Source organism: Chiroxiphia lanceolata, chromosome 15 (assembly GCF_009829145.1).
Source record: "Chiroxiphia lanceolata isolate bChiLan1 chromosome 15, bChiLan1.pri, whole genome shotgun sequence".
NCBI classification, from domain to species: Eukaryota; Metazoa; Chordata; class Aves; order Passeriformes; family Pipridae; genus Chiroxiphia; species Chiroxiphia lanceolata.
In genome coordinates, this window is record NC_045651.1 from 2,339,730 (window position 1) to 2,358,762 (window position 19,033).

At 60.9% G+C, this 19,033-nt stretch overlaps 1 protein-coding gene across 5 annotated transcripts in view; it reads right to left on the reverse strand.

Annotated features, from left to right (window-relative positions):
- The window catches only part of PCDH1 (protocadherin 1), a 56,202-nt gene extending 41,889 nt beyond the window's left edge, over positions 1–14,313 (reverse strand). For 2 of the 5 annotated variants that reach the window (XM_032702607.1, XM_032702608.1), the window contains exons 1-3: positions 9,101–9,386; positions 6,288–7,102; positions 2,545–4,737 (exon numbers count right to left, since the gene is read on the reverse strand). In XM_032702607.1, the coding sequence (XP_032558498.1) occupies positions 2,545–4,737; positions 6,288–7,102; positions 9,101–9,218 (3,126 nt within the window). In that variant the 5' untranslated portion in view covers positions 9,219–9,386. Of the gene's footprint in view, positions 1–2,544; positions 4,738–6,287; positions 7,103–9,100; positions 9,387–12,987; positions 13,309–14,201 lie in introns of those variants that run through there. The other 3 variants (XM_032702606.1, XM_032702605.1, XM_032702604.1) reach the window with 3 other exon arrangements.
- Between the last annotated feature and the right edge of the window lie 4,720 nt (positions 14,314–19,033).

The following is a 19,033-nucleotide window of genomic DNA, read 5'->3' on the forward strand; positions in this document are numbered from 1 at the left end:
GTTGCTGGTGTCTCCTTTCCTCCTCTGCAGCCATCACATCTCCCCGCGGGTCCCAGCCCTGCCTGCCCAGGAGGCCCAGACACTTCCTGGATGGTTCAAGATAAAACCTTATGCTGTTAGCAAAACAAACGAGGAGGCTGTGAGAGTCAAGGCTGGCACAGGGCTGAAACCACTGAAGCCAGAACCACTGGTTTCCCCAGATGATCTAATCTCTCCCAGCGCCAGAGCTCCTCTTCCCCGGCAGCCTGGTGCAGCCAGTTGGAGGCCCTGGGGAAGAGGTGAAGCTGGTGTGACGGGCACAGGGATGTCTGCCCCAGTTTGAAAGAAAAACCATGTGAAACAGGAATGGGCGGCCGGGGAGAGGGTCCCTGAGATGTGATGCTTGGATGGTGGGAGGGGGATGTAGGATGGACTCATCCACAGCCTGGGGAAGGGGTGCTGTGCTGCTGCTGCCTACCAGGATCCATCCACTCTCCTCTCTCCAGCCAGCTGGAGACAAGACCCTGAGCAAGCCCCACGGCAGCAGCATCACCCCCATCCACCCCGCCAGGAGGGGCAGAGCCATCTTTATGGGGAGCGTGTCTGCTCGGCTCCATCACCCTCCTGCTGCCAGCAAGCTTTTCTGGGAGCATCTCTCCTCCCCGACGCATCCCGGGGTGGGGGAGCACCTTGATCCGGGTGCTTCCCCCCAGCGCTGCTGACACGCCAAGGCTCCATCTGCAACCGCCAAGTGCGTCCTCATTGCAGCACTGCGGCTCCCAGCCCTCCCGGCAGGATTTGGGTCAGGGCACCGCATGGCAGAGACCTGCTCCTCCATGCACCGGCTGTGGGACACGGGTGGGGCGCAAGAGGATGTGGGGATCAACCAGGAGAAGCTTTGAGGGAGGATGTTGGGGTGGAAGAAAGCCGGGCTGGCTGGTCCGTGGCTGTGCATGTGTGTGTGTACATGCATGTGCTGTGAACCATGTCCCGGAGGGAGCTGCATCCTTAGAGGGCCAGGCAGTGACTGGAGATGGGAGATGTACTTGGGAATGAGGGGTCAGCACCATGAGGCCTCTGGATTGGCCACGCTGGCGTGTGGTGGAGGGTTTGGGGAGATGGCCAGCCCACGTGATCATCAGCTCTGGGCTCTGCGGGGCCTGACTGCTCCAGAGGCTGAGAACATGGAAAATACGCCTGGGAAATTGCTGGGAGCAAGAGCACCTTCAGGGGCAGCGGGGAAAATAAGGCACAACTGGTCAAAAATAGAAAACTTTATTGAAGTCAATCCAACAGGGCAGCTGAGCTCAGCCCCACGGCAGGAGCCCAGCCTGCCGCTCTCCGGGGTACAAAGAAAGGAGTAGGGGTCTCCATAAGGTGTACAGCTCGGGGGGAGTGGGTGCTCCTCACCCAAGGGGCCCCAGGAAGAAGGCAAAGCCACAGGCACTCATCCCCCCTCTCCCTCCCTAGCTAGTTAAGGATAGGCCCGACAGGTGCCAAAGCAGAAATGTGGTGCAAGCTAACTGGCCAGACAGCCCGAGAAAGAGGGTCCTGCAAGCTCCGTGCTCACCCCACGACCTCCCGGGACAGCTCCAAGCTCCAGTGCACACCAGCGAGCAGCCCTTCCCCGCCCGCAGCCAAGACCTGCCTCCGCCCCGCCCCGCACGCAGCACGACCCCCGGCTACACCACGAGCAGTGACCCCGCAGAGACCCCGGTGCCCCGCTCCCCCAGCCAAGAGCACAAGACCCAACCCTGGCACACGGACGGTCCCGTGCCCACGCCACCAGGACCCGCTCTCCCTCCCGGAGCCGCAGCTCCGGGCCCGGTGCTCGCGCTCAGGAAGCCCGGCTTTCACCGCGCCGGCTATGGCAGGGGGCCCAAGCCTGGGGGAAGCCAGAGCCTGAGCCTGGGAAAAAGGCAGAGCTTTGCTCCTCCACCCAGCCCCACCTGCCCGGGCAGCCGCAGCGGGCGCTGAACTCCCTTTGAGGTGCCTTGGAGTAGGGATGGTGGAAGGTTCAGCCTCACCAGCAGAGCCGGGCTGGCAACAGTGAGGCCAGTGCCTTCCTCGCTGCTCCCTGAACCAGGGCAGGGCTGGAAACCGGCTGCCCAGAGCTGTGGCAGGAGCAAGACCAGTCCCTCCTCCCCATGAGCCAGCCCAAGCAGAGAGATGGATGGGAGGGTGGGCATCGCCCTCCTCAGTGTTCTAAAAGCCAGTCCCCAAAGGGGACACGGGTGGGTGGGATTCCCTCCCCAGAGCCCCACATGCAGAGGAACACACATGCAGCGCCCTTCACATCACCATCACCCAGGCAGCGCCACCAGGACCCAGCCCCGGGCGCTCTGACAAGGGCTCCAACAGTTTTTGACCTCCCCCTCCCCATCCCCGTCCCCTCCCTGCCCCACGACCAGGCTCCGTGGCTCGCTCCAGGGTAGTCCTCCGCCAGACCCCCGGGCCACGCATGCAGGGCTGGAGGCCAGTCCACGCTCACTCCCACACCTCTGTCCAGATGGCTCCCCGGTGCAGCGGGGGGGCCGCTGCCGGCCTCAGGATGAGCTCTCCTACCTGCTTGTTGGTGTATTTCTGGGGATTGGTGCGGTAGCTGTAGTCCGAGTACTGCTCGGAGCCCGTCGAGTTGTTGTCCCCGGTGCCAACAAAGGTGTTGGTGGCCGGCAGGTCCTGCACCACTTGGTGCTTCTTGGAGGCAGAGGGTGACTGAGGCTGCAGCTGGATGGAGGGCAGTGGCGAGTTGGAGCGGTAGTGGCGACCTAGGTCTGGACTGCCCGGTGGGTAGTTGAGGGGCAGGTGGATTCGGGGGCTGTCGCTGACAGAGTCATTCATGAGGTTGAACTTGAGCGACTTCTGCAGCCCCGTCTCCTCCTCATCCTCCGTGGGCTTGGGCGGCTTCGGAGACTTGCTCTTCTTCACCTTGCTCTTGCTCTTCCCGCTCTTGCTGGCCTGCTTGGGTGCATACAGGTCTTTGGTCTCCTTCTTGCCCGCCTGGTAGCCGCTCTTGGCCTCCCGCTGCCGGCAGTAGCGCACCAGGACGACCAGCACGATGACCAGCGTGACGGCCACGATGCCGGCGATGACTCCGAACAGGATGTTGCTCCGCTGCTTGCTGCGCTCGTACTCGGGGTCCCCGGCGATGTCGATGTCGAGCGGGGTGTCCAGGCTGTGCCCCACCAGCGTGTCCAGCAGCGTGCGGTTGGCCAGCGTCTCGTTGACGTAGAAGTGCACCAGCGCCGTGCCGTGCCGCGAGGGTTTGCCCTTGTCGTTGACGCGCACGACCAAGCGGTGCAGGCCGTGGTGCTTCCGCAGGATCTCTTTCTCCAGGGTGATGTCTCCGCTCTGCGGGGAGATCTGGAAGAGCTCAAAGGGGTTGCCTCCTGTGATGCTGTAGATCAGCTCCGCGTTGACGCCAGAGTCAATGTCCTCCGCCTTGACCTTGCTCACCTGCTGGCCGGGGCTGGTGTGGGGCAGGATGTGTTTGTAGGTGGCATTGGAGGGTGAAGTGATGAAGGGGGCATTATCATTCTCATCCAAGACGTTGATGGTCACCCCCACATAGGCAGACCTGGGAGGATCCCCACCGTCCACTGCCTTGAGTCGGAATGTATAAGTGCTCTGCTGCTCCCGGTCAAAGGAGATGCTGGAGAGGATAGTGCCAGTGCCATTTTGGATGACAAAATCCCCATTGTCTTGCTCCACTGACAACTGGATACGGGCATTTTCTCCTTTGTCAGCGTCGATCACTGTCACCATGCCCACAGGGCTGAGGGGCGGCATGTTCTCCATCACCGAGAAGTTGTAGCCGCTCAGCATGAACTTGGGGTCGTTGTCATTCCTGTCCATGACGTTGATGGCCACAGTCGCTGTGCCCGTCTTGCTGGGGCTGCCCTTATCTGTCGCCACCACCGCGAACTCGTAGCGTTCCCGCTGCTCTCGGTCCAGCACTGCCTTCACCCGGATCTCCCCAGAGTCGGGGTCAATGGTGAAGGAGCCCTTGGAGGCAGGGTCTGTCACCAAGGAATAAACCAGCTGGGCGTTGGAGCCACTGTCAGCATCGGTGGCACTGACCTCCATCACCAGGTCATCGGGCTCATTGTTCTCAGGGAAGGCCACCTCGGTGAAGCTCTGGCTGAAGACGGGAGCGTTGTCATTCACGTCCACCACCTGCACCTTCAAGGAGTTAGTGCTGGAGAGGGGTGGGTTCCCCGAGTCCACCGCCACAATCTCAATAGTGTACTCCTTCACTGACTCGTAGTCCAGTGGTGTGGTGGTCTGTAGGAAGTACTTCTTCTTGCTGTCGCTCGCCGTCTCGCTGGCCTGCCGCAGCTGGAACGGGACGTCACCAGCCACCACGCAGGTCACCACAGCGTTTTCGCCTTCATCTCGGTCGGACACCTGCACCAGAGCCACCGCTGTCTCTACTGGCACGTCCTCCGAGATGTTGGCCATGCCATCCTGGTGGGTGACCAGCCCTATGCCTCGGATCTCTATGGAGGGCGCATTGTCGTTCATGTCCTTGATGGTGATCACCACCTGGGTGCGGGCACTCGTGGGGTTGGCGCCCTTGTCCTTGGCCATGACGGAGAACCTGAGGGTGCCGATGTCCTCGCGGTCGATGGGCCCCTGCACGGTGATGAGCCCCGTGGCGCGGTCCAGGCGCAGCAGCCGCCGCACCACGTCCGAGGCCTGGTGGAAGGAGTAGTCGATTTCGGCATTGGCGCCCTGGTCCGAGTCGTTGGCTTTCACCTGTGGGACAGAGGGATAAGCGGTGAGCAGGAGGGCCTGGTGGAGTGAGCCCCTCCACAAACCACCACAGCCTTCCCTGGGGACAGCCGGAGGGGAAAAACCAGGATTTCCTCTTCTGGGGCCAAGGACTATGGGGCAAAGAGCCTGGGACCGGCAGAGCAGCTGGGAGCCGCCCTCCGGCACGGAGGCTTTGCCTTGCTCTTCCAGAGAAACCGGCTGGGCCGGTTGGCTGGGCTCCCCTCCCAGTCGGCTCCGGCACGCAGGGAATCCTCGGGAACCGTGCCGCTGAGACCCAGCCAGCAGCGGGGAGGGACCTCTCCAGCTGTGCCCCCAAGGAGGGGCTCAAGCAGCTGCCTGGCTGAGGTGAGGATGAGGAGGGAGGCAACAACGTGTGGAGCTGCAGCAGATCCATCCCAGCATCCAGGGATGCAGCTGACAGGAACTGGGGCTGTTTAAGCTCTGCACAGCACCGTCCATCCCTGCCTGCCCGTCAGGGGCTCTGCATTCCCATAAACCTGCCTCTACGCCTATTATTTGCTTTCTAAAGAAGATGAGGTTTGTCTAACATTTGCCTCCCTAATCGGCTCTCTGAGCAGCCTCTTCTCTGCACCATTTGCTGCTCCACCGTTATCTTGCTCAGCAGATTTGGATGGAGAACGAAAGTTGTTAAATGTAAATTCCACCTTTTACCTCCACTCACAAAACAGGCGGAAGTCATTTTCCCCCTGAAAGATAAAAGCTGAGCAATGGCAGCAGCGGTGTCTCAGCCCATTCTCCTCCCGGCCATGCAGCTCCCTTATCTGCTTCCAACTTCCATTCTCTTAACAGTGAAAAATGAATTCTTAAAAAATTCACATCAGAATTAGCAGGCAGATGAGAGCTGGCCGCGCTCCGCTTATTAAGATGGCAGCTGCAGATAAACAGATGTCGACTACTATCATCTCAATGCCCCCTCCAAGCCAAATCCACCAAGATCTACCCCCTGGGCTCCCTGGGCCAGTTTGCACCGCTGTCTGAGGTAGGGCAGAGCCCCCACTCCCTGCAGACAGTAAGGCACCTGCAGAGCCATGGGCAGCTCCCCCAGGACAGGCAGCAGGGATGCTGCCTGCCCCCCACCTGCTGTGCGAGCCTGAGTTTCCACGGAGCAGCCAAGGGAATGCAACTTATGAAAGAGTCTATGTCTTGTCTGCAGGCAGCATTGAGACCGGTCTGGCCTGAAGCCAGACTCCTTGTGGACCTCGGGTCCCAGCCCTCCCAGTAACCCAGCTCCCTGCTCCCACACACCCGCCAGCCCTGCTGCTGTCCCTCAGCCACGTCCTGCAGCCCCCGCTCCGGCTGTGCCCTCCTGCACATCCTCTCCAACCTCTTTTGAGCAGATGTGACATCCCAGGGACCTGCCTGCCCGCTGGCCCCGGGGTGACACTGTGGGCTCCTCCATCCATCCCTCCCTCCTCCCCACGGCAACGAGCAACCATGATGCTCCCCACGTTGTCCCTGCTGCAGGCAGGTAGGAGGGGAGCTGGGGAGGAGAAGAAAGCCCCCACACTCACCTGGAGGACAGAGTGCCCCACGGGGCTGTTTTCAGAGAGCTCTGCCTCGTACAGGGCCTTCTCGAACTTGGGCGCGTTGTCGTTCATGTCCAGGATGGTGATGCGGAGCAGGGCACTGCTGGCCCGCGGGGGGTTGCCCCCATCCTGCACCTTGATGGTCAGGTCGTAGGAGTCCCACTGCTCCCGGTCCAGGTTCCCCATGACGATCAGCTGCGGCTGCTTCTCGTCCTGATCCTCGGCCACCTGCAGCCCAAAGAGCTCCTGCGCCTCCGGACCAGCCGTCAGCTCGTAGGAGGCAACGCCGTTGGGGCCCGAGTCCCGGTCCATGGCCAGGGGGATGGGGAAGAGCGTCCCAATGTTGGTGTTTTCGGGGATGGAGAGGGTGAGGACGGGCGAGGCGAAGTTGGGGGTGTTGTCATTGATATCGAGCACCTCTATCTGCCCCTCGAGCAGGCGGGGGCCGCCGGTCTGCACCAGGTCAGTGATGGACACTTCGAACTCCAGGAAGCAGGGCTCTCCGGGCAGGAGGTGCTGGCACTCACGCAAGCTCTCCCGGTCGATGGAGGTCTCTGTGGTGTAGATGTCCCCAGTCTTGCCATCCACACGCAGGTACGGGGCCCCCACTTCCAGCTTGTAGAGGTGCCCCACATCCGGCAAGCCATAGTCAGAGGCCAGGCTCCCTATGAGGGTGTTGGGGGGTTGTTCCTCCTGTACTTTGTAGAGCACACGTGTCCCAGAGACCAGGGCAGGGAGCTGGAAGAGGAGCCACAGGCCCAGGCAGGATGCCAGTGGGTTCATCCTGCGCTGCAGGGGAGCTGGAGGAGACACAGATAACCGGAGGTTAGGGATCGCTCCGCCCCAGCCCACTTCCCTGGCACATCCTTCTGGGTGCACCCGCTGTGCCATGTGGGACTGCACGTGGTCCTGACACAGCCCCCGAGGGAAGGGGCTGCAGGGGCTGGCCCAGCCGTGGGCTCCTGGCAGCCTCCACCATCCAGTGCCCTGAAGGACCGATCCCACCTTGCAAAGTTCCTGCACCGCCCTGCTGGGGTGAGCAACCCAGTCACTGAAACCTCAGCCCTGGCTTCCTGCAAGGGACAGGAAGCCACTCCTGCCACTGTCCACCCTCTTCGTCACCACACAAACTGTAATTAGACCCAACGAGGCACACTAACAGGGTGGACTGCAGGCAGCCTGCTGCCAGCAACCCGATGGGAGCCGGCCAGGCTCAGAGACAGCTTCTCACCACCCAAACACAGGAGCATTGTGTGCCACCAGCACAGGGGCACTGCCTGCCATGCACGGCAGGGACACACAGGCACTGCACGCAGCTGCCAGCCCCGCAGAAAGGGGAGCACCGAACGGGGAGCTCTGCTTGCTCTGCAGGGATGCAGGGCTGACACCCACTTGGCACTGCAGGGACACGGGGCACTGCTGGGGCGCAGAACTGCCACCCCTCCATCACTGCAGGGACGTGGGACACTGAAAGGATGCAGGGCTGCCACCCATCCAGGGATGCAGGGACAGGGGACACTGTTGGGATGCAGGACTGCAACACATTTGGCACTGCAGGGACATGGGGCACTAACAGGATACAGTTACCTCCCAGCCATCACTGCAGGTATTCAGGGCACTGCCTGCACTGCAGGAACAGCACCCATCCATCACTGCAGGGACACAGGACACGGCAGGAATGGAGGGCTGCCACCCACCCGGCACTGCAGGGACATGGGGCACTGCAGGACTGCCACCCACCCGGCACTGCAGGGATGCAGGGCACTGCCTGCACTGCAGGAACAGCACCCCTCCATCACTGCAGGGACATGGGGCACTGCAGGACTGCCACCCATCCCTCACTGCAGGGACACTGGGCACTGCCATGGCAGGGACAGAGCAGCGCTGCCCTCGCTGCACTGCCGGCACTGCCAACCTCACACTGCGAGGTACGAAGGCACCACCCACTCAGCACTGCAGGGATGCAGGAGCCCCACGCATCATCCATCCTGCACTGCACACAGGGCACTGCCACCCCTCTGTGCCCCTGGCAGTCAGAGGGACACAGACCCCCTGCCCACTGTGTGCTGCAGTGCAGGCAGCCCACACGGGCAGCCCCCGGAGCAGCGGCACTGCACAGCCCCGGCACACTGCAACGGCAGGCACAGCATCTCCCCTCGCTGCACAGTCACTAGGCAACCCCACACCCTGCGCCAGCAGATCCTGTTCCCTTCGCTCACTGCAGACACACTGTTCCTTCCCATTCCCTCCCACTCCAGTCTGGGACGCTGCACACAGGCACTGGGTGCCCATCCTGTGCCGGTGCCCACCCCATGCTGCCCCCCTGCATTGCAGAGACACCGGCTGCACTGCAGGCACCCCGACACTGCAACCTCCTCCCGTACCCACACACTGCCCAGGCAGTGCCAGGCACCACCAGCCCCACAGACCTGGGCCAAACCACATGCCCTGTCACCAAGCCCCTGCCTGGTGCTGTGCTTGGCCACCAGCTTTCCCGTCCCCTGCTTTCCGTTCTGGGAACACATCTTACTACTCCAGGGTCCAGGTGCACCCACACAGCTTTGGCTGAGCTGTGAGCATGAAGAGATGCTCAGCTCACCAGCACCGAAAACACAGGGGTTGGGTGTCCTAAAATCAACAGCCACAAACATCTGCCAAGGCCCCACAGCATCAACTCTCTCTCCCTGCTCCCATCACTCCCCCTCTCCACACTCTGCACTTAGTCTGGGGGGGGGTGAGTGCTCCACCACCATGTCCCCTCCATGGTGCCACACAGAAAGTGCCCAATTGCTGGTTACCTGGCATTGTACAGATCACCAACAAGTGGAGCATCCTGCACTGTCCACGTTGGTGCTTCCCACAAGGCAGCAGCTCCTGGTCCCTCCACCCCTCGGCTTCCCCATGGATGAGTGACATGGAAGAGAGGAGCTCTCCCTCCTCAGGTGAAAATGCATCTCTCTGTCTGGAGATAAAACGACGTCCCTGCAGCTGAGCTTGACTCTGCTCCCTTGTCCTGCCATATCCTTTGAGCAGAGAAAAGCCATTCCCGCCTGGCTGAGGCCATGCAGAACTCTCTGCACCAGCGCTGCTGTGGTTCCTGGGATTTATGTCTCCAGGGGGAAAGGAAGAGGAGAGCAAGAGCTCTTCTTGCCTGGACCTGGCTGAGGATGGAGGAGGTAAGAAGCTGAGCAGAAACACAACACATCTCCGCACCACCACAGGCAATGTGTGTTATGTGCACACGTGTGTACATGTGTGTGTGTGTACGGGGAGGATTCGGGGGCTGTGCACCCACCCAGAGCACGGCTGTGCCTGTAGGGAAATCCAAGCATGTGACACGTGTGCACTCGCAGGGTGTGCACACACATGGCAAGGGGCACATCTGTGCCTGTGCCAGGGCTGTGCACCAGCTGTGGGTCCGTGTCCCCGCACCCAGCGCACGTGTGTGCACCGTGCCACGCGTGTGCCAGCGCGGGGGCCGCGTGTGCGCATGTCCCCGTCCCCGCCGGGTGTGTGTCTGTGTGATGTCACTCCGTGTGGGAGCACTTGTGTGTGCGTGCACAGCCCGGTTGGGTGACACTTGTGTCTGCCCACACCCAGGGAGGGCACTCACACCAGACCCCGCCGTGTCCACCTGCCTCTGTGGGGTGAGCCCTCGTCCCCCGTGCGCCCTTTGGAGGTGGCAGTGCAGTGAGGACAGGGGAGATGGGCAGCTCCAGCTGTTGGGAAGGGGCTCCCAGAGGATTACCCTGCCGGGAGAGGCACCTGCACCCACCAGCAGCCTGTTTGCACAAGGCTGTTTGCCCTGGGCTGGACCGTGGCTGCCGGTGACGTAGCGCCGTCCTGACTAAGCCCTGGTGTGAGGTGAAAGATCGCAGGTAAAGGGGAAAGTCTCAACGCAGTGTGATGTCTCACACGGCTCTGAGTGAGCAAGGAGGGAGGGCCCAGGAGCTGGAAATGCCAGGAGCCCTGTGCCAGCCTGGAGGAGGAAGGGTGTCACCCAAAGGTGCCGAGCACCCACGCTTTCTGCTTCAAAAATGGGGCTGGAGTCTGAACCCAAGCCTCGTTCCTGCAGGTGAAGGAACCCTCCAAAGCAGGGAGGCTGGAGGAGGAGAGGGGCTGGGAACCTGAGCGGGACTGCCGGCAGGCACGAGGGGCCCCAGGCTCGGCGGGATGAGGAATCCTGCTCAGCACCCAGGGGTGCCAATGACACAGCGCAGACGTGAGAGCCCAGAGCTGGGCGTGAGGAGGAGGAGGAGGAGGAGGAGGAAGAAGCCTCCTCCACCAGGGAAAAGCACGTCTGTGCAGGAGACAGAGGCTTCCCAGGGGCCAGTCCAAGGCATCAGGCTATTTTCCCATGGGATCTAAGGACCATCCCACACTTTCTTCTTCGGTGCCAGGCACCTTTTCACCAACCTGCTGGCAGAGCACAGAGCACTTAAAAATAAAAACCCCTCCCAAAACAACTATTCCTCCGCACACATAATTCTCCCTACGGGGAGAGTGTGAGAGAGACTGAACCACATGAGAGAGGCGTTAGTCACGCTGCTTAATGCATGACTGGGAAGCTCTCGGAGGACAGTGGCATGCAAAATCCGACAGAATTCAGCCATCCCCACCAAAAAAAAACAAGCCCTAATGAGAGAGAGGTTATAAAGCACCGAGAATTTAAGCAACTGCTTGAACAAGCCTGTGCTCCCTGTGATTCCCACAGCCTCTTGGCCCCGTTCCACGGAAGGCAGCTCCGCTTCGGGAATGGGCACCAAAGTCCACCCTCTTATTGCTCCCAACGGCTGATTGCGTGGCTCGGAGCCATGGCTTACAAGTCTGTCCAAACCCTGTACTGAGCACACAAGTACTAATCCCCCTCACAGCCCCCCCCCCCCCCCTCACAGCCCTGCTCTGACACTCGGAGCTGGAGCAACATCCCAGCAAGCAGCAAAGGCTCATCAGCTCATCGCGGCTCCATCGGCTCCGCGCTGAGATCGGGGATCGTGTTATCCGCGAAAACGGCCACTGATGGTCAGCCCTGCACCGAAGGCAAGGATGGGCTGAATCCTGGGTATTTTGAGGCACATCCCAGGATTTCCTCCAGCTCCGGCTGCCACTGCGGCTGCTCAGCATTTCTGCAGGCTGGGCCCGAGCCGGAGCACCCCGCGAGGAACCCCACTGGCTTGTCAACAGCTTTACCCCAAAATCATCTCTAGGAGCTGTGCAGCGATGAAAAGCAGGCAAAGCACAGGGCCCTTCTTCCTACTGCCGCCTTCTCCACATCCTTTCCAACTCTGGCAGCCAGCGCGGCAGAGACCTGTCAGAGCCTCCCTAGGGTGGCAGCCTCCATCCTCCTACCCAGGGGTCCTCCACAGCCCCTCCGGTCTCCTGTCCCCTCCTGCCACCGTCCCACCCACCACCCCGGCTGGAGGGGGGCCCTGGGGGAAGACAAAAATGTCGCGGGGCCTGAAACACCCCGGCAGGGCCGCAGGGAGCTGGGAACAGCGGGAGCGGCTCCGCTCCAGGGATGCAGCCCGGAGGGGTGAAGGCGCCTTGAGGAGGGGGGAGAAGGTACCCCCGGCCTCGCAGGGCGCCAGGGGAGCCGCTGCCACCGGTCCCGCCGGCTGAGAGGGTGGATGGAGGCCGGGCTCTGCTCCCGGCCGCCGCGGCCGAAGCTCCGGCGTCCCCGCGGAGCTGCCCGGGCAGAGGCTCCCGCAGCCGCCGGCTCCGGCTGCGGGCACGGAGCGGAGCGGAGCCCCCGGGGGTGAGCGGGAGGCGCCTCCGCCAGCCCCGCTGACACGCACACACACGGACACACCGCACACGCACGGACACACACGCACAGACACGCCGCACATACACACGGACGCACACACAGACACGCACACGCGGAAAAACCACGGGAGCCGCTCTCCCGGCACCGGCTTCGCGCTCAGCGTCGCGTACAGGGAAATAGGGATTCTCCGAGGCGCAGGCACGCACAGCCCGCTGACACACTCACCGGCACGCACAGCCCGCGCCGGGCACACACACACCACCGCACGCCCCGCTCCCCGCACACGCACACACACACGCACCCCACTCCCGCACCCGCATCCCGCTGGCACACGCACACCCACGCAGACACCCCGCCACGGGCACGGGCACCCACCGGCCCCCCGCACCCCGCTCCTCTCGCACACGCACACGCACAGCCCCGCTCCCAGCCGGCTCCCAGCTCACCCGCAACTTCTCTCGCTCCCACGCACCCGCGCAGCCCGCGGGCGCACACACCCAGGGCTGGACGGGGGACACACACCCAGGGCTGGACGGGGGACACACACCCAGGGCCGCCCCAACGGCGAAAAATAAACACAGAGAACCACGCGCGCACCCCGGCACAGCCGCCTTCCCGCAACCAGCCCGCGCCGCCCGCCCTGCCCTGCGCGGGGCTCGCCCCGCTCCGCGCCGCACAACAAGTGGCAGCGCCGGGCGGGACCGGGGACAAGCGGGAGCCGCCGCGCTGCCCGCGGAGCCCCGCGCAGCCCGGCGCGGAGGGATGCGGGATGCTCGGGAGCGGGATGCTCGCCAGCGCCGCTCCCGCCGCCGCCCGGCCCCGCGCTCCCGCACAGCGGCGGGGCATCCCGCAACATCCCCCCCCCTCGCGGTTCTCCCCCGCCGCGGGCGGGGGTCCCGGCCCCGCCGCAGCTCTTACTTGGATGGTGCCGGCGCTGCGCTCCGTGCCGAGCCCCTGCGCACTGGTCCCGCGGCGTCTCCATCGCCTCCTGCCCGCGGGGACCGGGCTCCCCCCACCCCCCGGCTCCTCTCGAGCGTTATCCACGGACGAAACCCAAATGTAAAAAAATTAAAAAAAAAAAAAAAAAGAAAAAGAAAAAAGAAAAGGGGAGGGGGGGCAAAAAATATATAAATGTTCCGTGGGAACCGCCCCCCTCCCCCGGCCGGGGCTGCGGCTCCTCCGGCGGAGCGGCGGCTCAGGCTGGAGGCAGCCCCGCTGGGCAGCTCGGTCCGTGCCCGCCTCCGTCCCTCGGTGTGTGTGAGGATGTGCAGGGGAAGCGCAGCGCAGGCACGGCCCCTTCCCCCCCCCGCCCGCCGATGCCTCCGCCTCTCGCCGCCACCATGGGGAGGTGGAGCTCCGGCTCCTTATCAGATCCCGAGCGCGGCCGGGCTGCCGGGACGAGCGGGCACCGGCTGCCGGGCAGAGCCACCCGTCTCCGGGCTGCCGGCACTGCGCCCAGCCCCGTGGCCGTGGAGAAGGGGAGTCCTCGCAGCCCCCCAGACCCCTCACCCCGGCGACCCCTCCGCTCCTCGCCCGCACGCGTGTGGCTCGGGTCTCCCCTTTCACTCCGCTCTCGGTGCTCTTAATAATTAATTCACTCATTTATTCTTCCAGCCGGCGCTTCACAGCCCGTGCCCCGCCGCGGGGACAGGGACCCGGCGGGCAGTGCTGTGGGGAGGGTCCCTCCGGGGGAGCGAGGTCAGCGGGACCCTCCAGCCCAGCAGGGCTGGTGACAGGCTGCAAACCTCGCCTCCCGGAGGTGGTGGGGCCCGGAGCGGCGGCTGTCCCCTCCCGTCACACCTCGGTGAATCATGGTTTTATTGCAGGGTGTAGGGACACCTGCGACTCCCAAAAGCACCCGCGAGCTCCCAGTGCCCTTGTGGTGCCTTCACAAGCTGTTCTGCCTCAGCTGGGCAAGCAAAGTCCCCGGGGGCTCGGGGACAGCGTGTTCCAGGGGTGCTCCTTCCCTGGATGCCTCCACTGCCCCTGTGTTCCTGCAAGGAGCGGCCGTGCTCCCTTTGCCAGCGAGAGCTGCAGCCTGGCCCCGCCAGAGGCCTCAGCGCTCTCCCAGGGGGATGCCGCGGTGGCTCTCAGCACCCTGCGAGGGTCAGGCACCCCGTGGAGCCTCTCACCGAGCAGCACCCACTTTCCCGGGCGGTTACAGTGCAGATTTCTCGCCAGGATGCTGGAAAGTCCTTTCCGCTCCGCCGCAGCGCGGGGATGGGAGCGTTGCTTCCCGCTGAGCTACGCCAACCTGTTGCGCAGCTCCCTTCGCCGCACACATGCTCAGCTCGGCTGCATCACTGCACCATCTAGAGGCTGCGCCCGCCTGCTCGGAGGAGCCTGGCTCCATCTCAGCCCAAATCACCCCGCTTTTCCCCCAGATTGCACTGCTTTTTTTTCTTTCCCCCTGAATCGCCCCGTTTGTTTTTTTTTCCCCAGCAACAAGAGAGCTCAGCCCTTGTCAAGGCTTCGTCTCGCTGAGCAGAAAAAAGGGGCTGGAGAGTCATCCCCTCGGGATGGAAAACACAGCTCTCCTCCCAGACTTTCTGCTCCTGCAGAGATGTCGGCTTCTCTGTCCGTGTGCTGGGTTTTTTTCAGAGTGTCAATTCTCATGAAACCGATTTAGCAGAAGATGTGAAGTGAGAACCCAGGGAAGGTCAAAGCCCACCTTTGGGGCAGGGAAAGGAGCTGTGGGGTTTGTCAGGGTTTGCCCTGCTGATAGAGAGTGAGCTGGGGATCTGGGCAGAGAGAGGGAATTAAAATCTCTGGAGACAACATGAGATTTGATGTATCAGTCACTGGCAACACTCCTTGGAGGGACAGAGAGCTAGAGCAATGGGAGGAACTGAGGAGTGACCCTGTTGATCCAAGGCTGCCTGTGGAGCAGGGATGGCAAACTTCAGAGATTGCTGGGGACCAAAGGTTTCTATTTCACAAGAGTCACGGGGCAGACGGGAGGCAGCTGTGCAGGGAGTGCCCTGGGCACGCACACAGATCACTGGATGCCGCCTGTTTGTGGGGCACCAGTGCCTGACACCTTCAGCCTCTGCACAGGCACATTTATGCTTCTGAGGGGCAGATCCAGGTTCTACAAAGGTGAGGGGAAAAGTGTCCTGGCATCAGGAACCACCTGTGTGCAGTCCAGGTGTGTTCTCTGGCAGAGCCCTCTGCAGTGCCAGTGACCTGGGCAGCTGGTGGGGAGCTGTGTCCAGGCCACTGGTGAGCTGGCAGCCCAGGGCTGCCTTGTCTGTCTCTACCTTCCTCCTCCACCCTGCTGCCTTTGAAAGCAGCCAGGCCCCTCCCAGAGTGCCAGGGTGCTCCTTGCCCTCTGACAGCACAAAAAGCCTGATACGGGCGCTGCCATTCCCTGCACTTCCTTCTCCTGGGTGTTAGCATAGAATAAAAAATGGTTTTTGGACAGGACCTTAAAGACATCTCATTCCACCCCCTGCCATGGGCAGGGACACCTTCCACTAGCCCAGGTTGCTCCAAGCCCCATCCAGCTTGGCCTTGGACACTTCCAGGGATGGAGCATCCACAGCTTCTCTGGGCAACCTGTGCCAGGGCCTCACCCCCTCACAGGGAAGAATTTCTTCCTGCTATGTAACAGTCACAGGATGAGTCACCCATCCTCACCTTGTCTTCACCATTTCCCAGAAAGCAGAGCCAGTCTGAGCAAAAAGAAACCATCAAACTGCAGCTTTGGCTGCAGAGTTATTTCATGAGGCCCTCCAGACCCTTCCCACCTGCCTGTCCCCGTGCTGGCAGTGCCACCACCCCCGGAGCTGCTGCTGGAGGCTCTGCCTTGCCCCGTGCCATGGGTACCCCGTGCTGGGATGCTCTGGCATCACCCAGCGACAGCAGCTTCGTGGTGCCAGTGGGGCCTTGTCAGAAGAACAAAGCCTGCAAGGGAAGAGCATCCAGCTAAATCTCTGGGAAAGCGAGAAGAAAGGGAAACACGGAGAGCAAATGAACCTTACAAGAGAATAAATACCCCCTCCCCAACACACACACGCAGCAACCTGGCTGCCGTCTGCTGCAAGGAGTTCAAAGGCTCCTCTGTTCTCTCTCTCATCAGCTCTGGGCTCTGCAGGAGAAGCAGCAGCTCGGATTTGGGCAGCAAATGCTAATAACACAGATGTTCTGACAATTCGCTTGTTTCTACAATTAAAAACAAAAAGATCCTCAAAACCCAAATGCAAGGAAATGAGCACATTAAAGGACTTCTCCCCCGCACGCCTCCCGCCTCAGGAAGGGCTGCGGGTTTGGGGGGGAAGGAGCCGGGCGGGTTCAGCCCCATCCGGAGTGGGAGTGGGACGCTGAGGGAGCAGCACATCCCTCGGACCACAGGGATGCTCCGGCCATGGGATACGGGCGGCCAAGCCCGCGTTGGGATCGATGGAAGGGCTGGAGGGCTCGGATGTTCACTGCCTGTCTTGCCTGTGGGACGCTCGCTGCCGAATTATTGGGAGATTGTTTTTATTACTGTTTTAACTCTTTTTTTAACCTTGTTTTTCTCTTGGCTGCTCTTTCACTCACTCATTAATTTTGGTATTTTTCTCACGGTATATAACCCCTGTCACGGCTGCCATGGCAACAGGAGGGAATGTGCTCGGCGCTAAAATATCCTCTCAAAAATAACAAAAATAAGACAACAGAGGCAGCTTCTGTGGGCTGCTGCAAAGGCAGATCTGGCCTGGCTTCATGGTGACGGAGGATGAAAGATCCTGCAAGCCAGGGAAGCCCCTGAGCTCTGGTCCTCCCACAGCCCTCAGCCCACCTCGTGTCCCAGGGCCACACAGGCTCCACCACTGCCAGGCTGGAAGCTCCTCCTGGGATGGATATTGGGGCTGAGCACCTCAGACTTCCTCGTCCAGCCTTGAAAGCTCATCCCCTTCCCCAGGGACCACCATCCCTTGTCCCTCAGGGCCACATGGTCTCCACCATTGCCACACTGGAAGCTTTTTCTGGGATGGACATTGGGGCCAAGTATCTTGGACCTCCTTGTTGAGCCTTGAAAGCTCATCCCCTTCCCCAGGGACCACCATCCCTTGTCCCTCAGGGCTGTATGGGCTCCACCATTGCCACACTGGAAGCTCTTGCTGGGATGGATCCCTGGGGCTGAGCATCTCAGACCCCTTCATCCACCCTTCCTCAAGGACTACCATCCCCTGTCCCTCAGGGCCACATGGGCCACATTACCACACTGGAACTCCTCCTGGGATGGACATTGGGGCTGAGCATCTCAGACCTCCTTGTCTACTCTAGAAAGTTCATCCCCTGTCCCTCAGGGCTGCATGAGCTCACCATTGCCACGCTGGAAGCTCCTCCTGGGATGGATATTGGGGCTGAGCACCTCAGACTTCCTCGTCCAGCCTTGAAAGCTCATCCCCTTCCTCAGGGAACACTATCCCTTGTCCCTCAGGGCCACATGGTCTCCACCATTGCCACACTGGAAGTTCCTGCTGGGATGGATACTGGGGCTGAGCATCTTGGACCTCCTTGTCTGCTCTTGAAAGTTCATCCTCTTCCTCAGGGACCACTGTCCTCTGTCCCTCAGGGCTGCATGGGCTCCACCATTGCCACACTGGAAGCTCTTCCTGGGATGGATCCTTGGGGTTGAGCATCTCAGACCTCCTCATCCAGCCTTGAAAGCTCATCCCCTTCAATCCCCTTCAGGGACCACCATCCCCAGAATAATTATGAGATGTGGGTATGGGCTTGGAGAAGATGCTGAGGGCATTGCTCAGGGGGGGGTTGCTGCTCTCTGGTGGGTTTTAGGTCCACAGATGGATCCCTGGGTCGAGGACCAGGTGGTGATGGGATGTCCCCAGGCTCAGGAGCTGCAGCCAGCGTGGTGGCACGGACAGCAGGGCTTGTCACACAGACCTGTTGTCTCTCCCTGACAGGATTGCCGGGCTGGTTGAGAGAGGCAGTTGTGTTGATACAGCACACTCAGATCTCTCCAAGGCATTTGACTTACTTCCACCTGACATTTTGATTAAAACTTGCATTATAAGGAATTAACAGGGCACATATTAGATGGATTAAAAATGCTTCCCTGGCAGATCTTAGAGGAGCTGCTAATGGGGAGATATCAGTAAGTAGCACTATTTCCACCTCCCTCCCCCGGGGCCCTGCTCTTCGTCCACTGCTATTAAATGTTTTTATCAATGATGGAGATGAAGATATGAAATCTTTTCTGGGAAAGCTTGAAAATGACACCCGGAGTGATGAGATAGAAAGGGAAGGGGATGTTTTCAGGCTGAAACAGCTGGTGAAATGGGCAGGGTGTATCTGGATGCAGATAAACATGGGAATATATCTGGAAATGAAGTTTGGATTTTAAGCCTGCGGGCTTAAAATTGGAAAGCAATGACTCCAGGCATGTCTATACAGGCTGGAGAGAGGAACACTGGCTGTTAACCAGCAACCAAGGGAGCTCATTTAAAGCCCCCTCAGGAATATCTGCCTCATCCAGTGACGCAGATTTGTCCATGGAAGAGTAATTAAGGATCAGTGTGAACAGGTACCCCAAAAGGCACCTGGTATGTCCCTCTGTGGGGGTCTGAAAGGAGAAAGTTAGTGACTAACTCACTGCTGGAGCACTGTTTTTGGCACCCACACCCAGGGGACGTCAGGGAAATACCAGGAGAGCTTGACAGAGCACCACAGACCGATCACAGGCTGGAAAGCCAGGCCTCATGATGTGATGCTTGCTAAAAAGTATGTTATCAGGTGATCTGAATACCTGTCCTCCCAGTGGAAAAGATAGTGGGAGACCCTTAAATCCCACAGCAAGGTGCACCAAGAGGGCTGGAGCTGAAGAGAGGCAGATTCAGCCGTGAATTGAAATCCAGTATCCAAGTGGTGAAAGCATTTGAAGGCTGGAAGAGCTTTTCTCAGGGAGATGATGGGCTCACAGCATTGCTACAGCTTTTGTCAACAGATTAGATCTCTC